The sequence below is a fragment of the Trichophyton verrucosum genome, assembly GCF_000151505.1.
Source record: "Trichophyton verrucosum HKI 0517 chromosome Unknown contig01030_1.f1.exp, whole genome shotgun sequence".
Taxonomy (NCBI): Eukaryota; Fungi; Ascomycota; class Eurotiomycetes; order Onygenales; family Arthrodermataceae; genus Trichophyton; species Trichophyton verrucosum.
Window position 1 is genome coordinate 49,214 of NW_003315184.1, and position 7,750 is coordinate 56,963.

General features: G+C 48.0%; 3 protein-coding genes across 3 annotated transcripts; all 3 read left to right on the top strand.

Annotated features, from left to right (window-relative positions):
• Positions 1 to 791: 791 nt before the first annotated feature.
• On the top strand, positions 792 to 1,868 carry TRV_07596 (short-chain dehydrogenase/reductase, putative; the record flags this gene model as incomplete). Its single annotated transcript, XM_003018356.1, has 3 exons — positions 792 to 834; positions 924 to 1,625; positions 1,696 to 1,868. 3 exons carry the CDS (start codon positions 792 to 794, stop codon positions 1,866 to 1,868), a joined length of 918 nt encoding a protein of 305 aa, XP_003018402.1.
• A 609-nt stretch (positions 1,869 to 2,477) lies between these two features.
• Positions 2,478 to 4,132, top strand: TRV_07597 (potassium channel, putative; the record flags this gene model as incomplete). Its single annotated transcript, XM_003018357.1, has 3 exons — positions 2,478 to 2,584; positions 2,658 to 3,918; positions 4,046 to 4,132. 3 exons carry the CDS (start codon positions 2,478 to 2,480, stop codon positions 4,130 to 4,132), a joined length of 1,455 nt encoding a protein of 484 aa, XP_003018403.1.
• Positions 4,133 to 4,710: 578 nt separating this feature from the next.
• Positions 4,711 to 6,315, top strand: TRV_07598 (uncharacterized protein; the record flags this gene model as incomplete). Its single annotated transcript, XM_003018358.1, has 3 exons — positions 4,711 to 5,239; positions 5,338 to 5,985; positions 6,059 to 6,315. 3 exons carry the CDS (start codon positions 4,711 to 4,713, stop codon positions 6,313 to 6,315), a joined length of 1,434 nt encoding a protein of 477 aa, XP_003018404.1.
• Between the last annotated feature and the right edge of the window lie 1,435 nt (positions 6,316 to 7,750).

A 7,750-nucleotide genomic window follows, 5' to 3' on the forward strand; every position in this document is an offset into this window, starting at 1 on the left:
AACTGGTTTTCGCTTTCTCCGTATAACCGAACTAATTAGTGATGCGCCCATGAACGCCATGGCAACCCACTATCAAGCCTCGGTAGCGGTGGAAACAGGCCATATCCGCCGTCCTTAGCTGGGGACAAAAAAAAAAAAATGATATTTGATTGATACCGTACGGAATACTCCATACAGAATAGGTACAGGGGGTCGGACTTGTAACGTCGGACTTTGTTACTCCATATCATGATCAATCTCAAGACGAAAGCGCCACAATATGCGAGCTTTTGTCTAACTAATTAACTAGTTAGTTAACTAATGGAGTGACAATCCATCATTGTTCGCTCTACTTAATTACTGCAACTGCTATACCCTCCTTTAAGGACTTCTCTTTGAAGAGCCCCCTCGATGTCAAACTGTGGGCCTCCTTGTGCCTTAGTTACTGCGATGGTCAAATAGGAAAATACACCGGAAGCCCCAATCCAGTTGATGTAAACAAGATATAAACAGTTGTTCGCTATTCATTCTAACTGTAACCAGTTAGTAAAATATACAAGGGTCCTCATCTCCGCTGTGTCCTTGTGGCTTGGTAAACAAGAAAAAAGGGCCTTATAAAGCCTGCCGGGGAACTCTATAGAGAAGAGTTAGCTGGACTGGAACGACATAAATAGCCAGTCCTTCTTCGCCCTGGTGCCAGGGGGAAGGAATGAAATTCACAATCGGAAAGCTATATACTCCGTATGCCCTATACTCTATACTCATTAATTATATAGAGCATACTTGCTTCAGGAATATATATATATACCATCATGCCGCCTCCAAAGGATATCCCGAACCCTGCTGAGGATCCCGGTAAGCTCTAGCATCCCACATAACTAGCGCTAGCGCCCTCAGTTCCGTGTTGGCTCTTGTCTCCTAATAATAATAATAATAATGCGCAGGGGACTATACCATAACCAGCGACGTACATAGCGACACATACCCCGAAATCGACCCGAAAAAGCAAGATTTTACAGGCAGAGTAATTTTCATTACTGGCGCTTCGGGGGCTCTTGGCCGAGCCGCAGCCTTGTCTTTTGCCAAAGCCGGTGCATCTAAAATTGCCCTTGCCGCCCGTGCCGACCTGACCCAGGTATGCAAGGACGTTGAAGCTGCAGCAGAATCTGCCGGTCGAAACAAACCAACGGTCCTGACCCTGTACATAGACGTGAAGGATGAAAAGAGCGTGGCAGCAGCAGCCGCCCGAGTAGAGGAGGAATTCAAATTCTGTGATGTGGTCATCAACTACGCTGGAGTAGCTGGCATCCTCGGCAAGGTAGCAGACACAGATACGGCTGAGTGGTGGGACATGTTCCAGATAAACCTTTATGGGTCCTATCTCGTCGCTCGGTCGTTTCTTCCGCTGCTGGCAAAAGGCGGCGATTCTCGATATCTCATCTTGGTTGGCAGCTTCTGCGCCCACTTTGCCATCCCCGGCGTCAGTTCCTACCATATTTCGAAGCTGGGCGTCATTCGGTTGGCGGAGTGCATCAATGCTGAATACGCAGAGGAGGGCATCACTTGTATCGGCATCCACCCTGGAAACGTCTTCACCAAGCTGGTCCGTGGGATATTCGACAAAATGCCGCCTGAGCTTAAGCACGGTAAGCCCCTCGTCCACCCTGAGGCCTATGCATAATTAGACAACTAGCTGACTCGGCTGTCATCGCGTAGTATTCACCGAAACCCCCGAGCTCAGCGGCGATGCCCTCACCTACATAACGTCAGAGAAGCGCGAGTGGCTCGGTGGTCGATACGTGAACATGATCTGGGACATGCCAGAGCTCATGTCGAACGAGGAGGAGATTGTCGACAACGAGAAGCTCTTTTTCCGCCTGAAGTGCTAGGCTCTGTATACACACATCTAGGTATAGTTCGATAGACGATGGAGTGGAGGATGAAATTGCGGATGAACCTGATGCTGTCTTTTTCCTTTCGCCTGACGTCGTCACGGCGTTTAACTTGCTAGTTATTTTGTTACCTGCTGTCTTAAGTTAGCCGACTCGTCAATCGCTTAGTTAACTCGTTAGTGAGTTTCCCAGAAAGGCTAAACAAGCTTAAAAGATCCCGTGTTTGCTCCACCGCTAAGGATATGTTAAATTGCACCTCACTTCATATAAACACGCAGACATCCGCCGTTCACGCTTTGCTCGGGACAGCTGGAGGCCCCTAGCCTGTCCACTATTCGTAACTAAGTTAGCCAGAGGAAGTCCTGCGTATGCAGAGTGCCCTGCTGTGCAACGAACGAACCTGCGGCTGCGGCTGAAGACATGGATGAGCGCGGTAAGGGCAAGGCGCCCAACCCCAGCGTCGACGACGTGCCCTGTCTTCTGCCGACGAGATGGTGGTTTGCCAGCACGGCATTTCCCCTGCTAGCCGTGAGTCCGTATCATTTCCGTTGCCTTGATGGCTCTCGCTTAGCTGAAGATGACTGTGGCTAGGGAACTCTGGGCCCTATGGCAAATGCATTCAGCATCTGCTCACTCTCCCAGGACTGGAGGGCAGAGCTGGGAACCGTTGGAACCGGAAACCTTCCAAAGACCGTCAAAGACCCGTCATGGTTGTTCATCACTCGCTTAATCTGAGTCAGGATCCTTGAACAGAGAGTTGTTCTCATGCTAAAGCTCCTGCTCTAGGGCGATCACGATTAACTCCGTCTCCCTCGGTTTTGCCTTGATATCAAATCTGTCTCTTCTGCTGAATATGGCTCGAAGAGTCCGGTTCTCCGTCAGCCAGCCCATAACTATTGGCGGCTGGTATATTGCCTCGGCCCTTTTAGTGGGCCTCACCGTCGCGGTGCCTCGGGTGACGGACTTGCACGGTAGACAGCTGACCCAGGCCTACTACTATGCCATCATGGCAGCTGCCATCTACTTCTTTGTCTCCTCTCTCCTACTGGTTACCGTCTATGGCGCGAACACTGGACGCTACAGCAAACACTTCCACCTCACCACCAGCCAGCGGTCGCTGATGTTGCAGACTATTCTCTACATGATGTACCTCCTGATCGGGGCGGCCATATTTTCTCGCGTTGAGAACTGGAGCTACCTGGATGCTCTATACTGGGCCGATTTTACCCTTCTTACCAATGGAATTGGAGATCTCGCTCCAGCCACACACCTTGGTCGAAGCCTTCTGTTCCCATTTGCCGTTGGAGGAATTCTAACTCTTGGTCTTGTTGTTATGTCTATCCGGTCGATGATGATCGAAAGAGCGAGGACACAGCTTACTGCAAGAACAACAGAAAAGACGAGGAAACTGGTTACCGAGCAACTGCAATCTGGAGATATAAAGAAGCGAATGCTTCAGCCGCTGGCGAATCAAGATAACTCATTGTCAGACAAAGAACTGCAACAAGAAGAGTTCCAGTTGATGCACCGTATACACAAGACCTGTGCCTGGCAGCTGCGGTGGCTTTCTCTCCTAATTTCAGCTTTCGCATGGGCAATTCTTTGGCTGGTTGGGTCGGTTGCATTCTGGCTGGCAGAACGAGATGCTGGCTGGACGTATTTCACCTCTCTATACTTCGCCTACGTGAATCTCCTTACAATTGGTTATGGTGATGTTGTCCTTGGCCAGTCATGGGGAAAGCCATTCTTTGTTCTATGGTCACTTCTCGCTGTCCCGACCACCACCATCTTAATCTCAAGTATGGGTGATACTGTTGCAAAACTATTCCACGATGCCACAATTTTTGCAGGAGATTTAACTCTGTTCCCTCACGAGACTGGTATCAAAAATAGGCTGTTCTCCTTCATACATGGCATGGTTGAATCGCTGCGCCATCGTGGACGTCACACAGAGTATATTAGCGGGCAGCCTATCAGTGATCATCCTCACACATACCACTCAGCTTCGATGGAGAACCTGACTCCACAACACCCGGAATATCAGGATGTAGGTCTGTCTTCTCAAAGATGGTGTGCAATAGTACATGAACTTGGGAAGATTTACAATGATCTCTCATGTGATCCGCCAAAACATTACTCTCATGACGAATGGTGCTATTTCCTCGGTCTTATAGGGCGCGCTGAGGGATGCTGCCCTTTTTCCCAGATACCTCCCACAGATGCGGAATTATCCAATGCGGAAAGGGCTCGCCGTCTATTAGAGAAGCCGCCGGCCCTTGGCTTCAGAGAAAAATGGAGTTGGGTCGGCGCTAAAAGCCCTCTTACAGGGGACCGAAACGAAGCTAGGTGGCTATTTGAAGCTCTACTATTTACCTTAGAGGAGGAGGTAAAATCCCAATGCAACTCTTCCTATGAAAAATCAAATACTTGATACTTTCTAGTACAAGTGAGCATTCATTGCAGGGATGTGCGACTATGGTCTAAAAACAGTGAATGGGGAGGCCTTCTTGAACCACCTATCTTCACAATGAATCCTTTCTAGACACCTTAATATACCTGGATAGACCCGGATCTCCCACATTACAACAATCTGACAAGCCTAATCACTCTATTTGGCCATTTTATGTTTTAAAGCCCGGCGCTCACAGCATCAATAAGGGAGTATACCTTGTCAGCATCATAGCACAGAGAGTATACCAGTGCATCACAGCTTTGGCTATACTGTCCTATTTCTTTTATACTAGATTGATCTATTCTAGTCTTATTGAGCGTTAGTTTGCCTGCCAGAGACCCCATCTACTAGGAGGCAAGGTTCTGGCCCTCTTGCGAGTCTCTGAACATGAGAGAGGCGAACAACAAGTCCGAACTCCTGCCTCCCTTTCTTATATCTTCTCTGGTTATTGTGATTATCCTTATCGCTCTCCTCTGGTTCAAGCATTTATATAAGATATCTGCGAGTCGTGGCCCTCTTATTAATACTGAGGAAGAATCCCCCTTCAATCCCCAGCCGCAAACCCCCCAACAAGAACCAATCCCATCATCTCCGGGTAATACTGCTGGTACATCAACTACAGAATTGCGAATACAGCGTTTGATCCGAAAAAACAAACCAGGGTCAAGCTTAGCACCGTCCTCGACCAGTTTTAGCCAGGACATAGGATATCGTAGGCAGAGCTGTGAAACTATGCATAAGTTTCCTGATTCGCCTGTAGTGTCTCAAGATGAACTACAAGATTTTGGAGCTTCAAATTCCGTTCCATCTGGCACTTCAACGTTGTTTCCGTCAAGCTCTGGTGGTCGTAGTGGCAATGACTATAGGACACAGCAATCAATACCCTTACGGGAGCTGACTAGAGACCAGACTCATAGTAAGTTCTTTATCTCCTTTATTTAGCCTGTTGAGACAAAGAAACGATCTTTTTCGAATAATCGTAAACAAAAGTACTGAATCACCGCGTCCCTCTAGAATTGAACAATCCACATCCATACTACGGCCACAAAGGGGAGTCCTATCAACAAAATAATCCCTATGGAAGGTATGCCTGCCGTCAAGATGAATTTTATCGAAACAACTCTACACCGACGGGCCCTTTTGGAACGGTGGGGTCAGATACGGTACGTGAAACTGAGAGTAGCTCTCGGGATTTTAGCTATACCGGTAGCACCCGCCAGTTAAGGGAGGAACATATGCGTAGCTCTCCAGAGCGGTCAAAATATACCCACCCTAGTTATGAGCGAAGAGAGTCACGGAGTCCACCACGGTCGGGTGAAGGAGAATCTTTCCACTCTTCTCTCCGCCCTGATCCCCTATGTATCCACAAGGCGCGGTCAAGCCCATTGCCCTCGATTTCCTCCAGCGATAGATATACCAGTGGAATGGCCCAACCAGAAAGCTCAAAAGATGCGAGTCAAAGGAGTGCCAGGTATGATTTCAAAGGCAGATCTTCTCTCGAGTACCGTCATCCGCGCCAAGACTGGCTTTCCCAGGCCCAGGTAGGCTCAGTGCGAAACGACTCCAAATGGAGACAAAAGGAGGCAATAACTAGGGACGAAGATGGGCTACGGACATTCGAAGGTTCTAGAACGTTCAGCATCGAACGATCGCGAAGTCACCGTAAGTAAAATTGAGTCCTTTTTTACCCTGGGTGGCTTAGGAAACAAGATACTAATATTTCTTACGTTATTAGCCTTTGGAAAGCAACACAACCGAGACAACACACAGATATCCAGTACAAGTGCCACTCGTCACGATAATCCTGGGACTGCTGAAAGACCCGAAGAACCTTATCCAATATCAGCCGGCCAGACCCCAGTTGCTTATGGATTACCCCCTGGCAGCGCACGCCCCCTCGCAGAGTTTGTCAATGACACAGATGAGAATAAGGTGGAGAGGAAGCTGAACCTCTTAGACTTGGTATCGCAACTAAGGGATCGAGATGTCTAGGATAAGAGACAGTATGGAGATAGGCATTTCTCCAGCCTTATCCAGCACCAACGTCACCTACATAACACCTTGTTTGTCTACTCAACCGAAGAGAACTTGGGGTGCAGATTGCTATTCAGTTAGTTCAATTTTCACTTTTGCTGAATACTAGGAATAAGGACAGGGATACCTGAGTATGCTGCCTAGCCAGAACTGGTTGGTCGAAGGGGCGGCTGGTCACCATATCACGAAAAGTGGCTCCCACCCATGACCAATAGAGAGTGCATAGGTGTTGTCAAGTCGATCACCCCAGGTAGATTTATCCACGATGCAATTTTGTACTCGGGGCTATACACGTTGCTAATAGCCGATACTCCACCCAAGATAGACGGCTCCATACAAGTCGATTACGGCGAGACGCCCGTCTTCACTAACACTAAAATTTCCAGAACTGATGTCTAGAAAGCAGCAGACCACGAGCTTTCTGGGCAGCCTCCTCAACCGGAGTTCGAATCCCTCCCGTTTCAGATATTGCACATACACATTAACTATGATATCTTCAAAAATATACAAGCAGATAAATTTGTGCGAGTTCTTTTTTAGTCATACCAAATTTAGATGCTGTTAATATTGATCCGTATTTCGATAGCGACGAGAAGCGTCCGCCGTATTTCAAGTATCTGCGAGAGGGAAGATCGGCTCCATATCCCACAAACTTCTGACAGATTTTTTGGCTAAGCTGGGGAGGATCAGAATGAAATCGCCATGTTGCGGGAGCAGATGTCTCGTTTTCGGGCATCCAAGTGTTAACTGTGATTTGCTGAACTCTAGCGGCTAGAGACTTTGGCTTCCCGTGTCTGAGAGTTTAATATCAAATTATCCAATAATAGCACGAGTTTCGCCGTTAGCTCCCGGGATGAGGCTTGGCGTGCCAATCAGATAAACTGTCCGCTCTGTTGCCTCGTATTGACAACGCGAGCTCATGTGCTCTACGCTGTGTCCTCAGTTCTTTGTGCTATGCATGTTTGTCTCCACAGGAAGCCCGGCCCCAGAATGTACTTTGAATTGCATATTTCTTGTAACCCTTGCAAAAGCCACTCTACACGGATCTATGTTCTTACGTGGCCCAAGGTGAAAGTATTACAAGGATCATCAATGTTATCTCCTCTAAGTATGAGCCAGGCACCCCCTCTATTGACTAATTTCAAAAAGCATCCATACTAAATGCGCTCATATTCCTCTATAATTGCAACAGTACTCCGTAACTATTGACCATTTGCCCAACTGTGACACCACTTGAGTGTCTAATTATACATAAGCCTCTTTGGTTGAAAGATGGATACTCCGCAAGCACAACACGAAAAGCGTGAAGCAACTCAGGACGAAGTTGCTAATCTACAGCATGTGGCTGACTCGGTACCAGCTGCTGTTTGGGTAGCCCTCGTAGCGGGTGCAG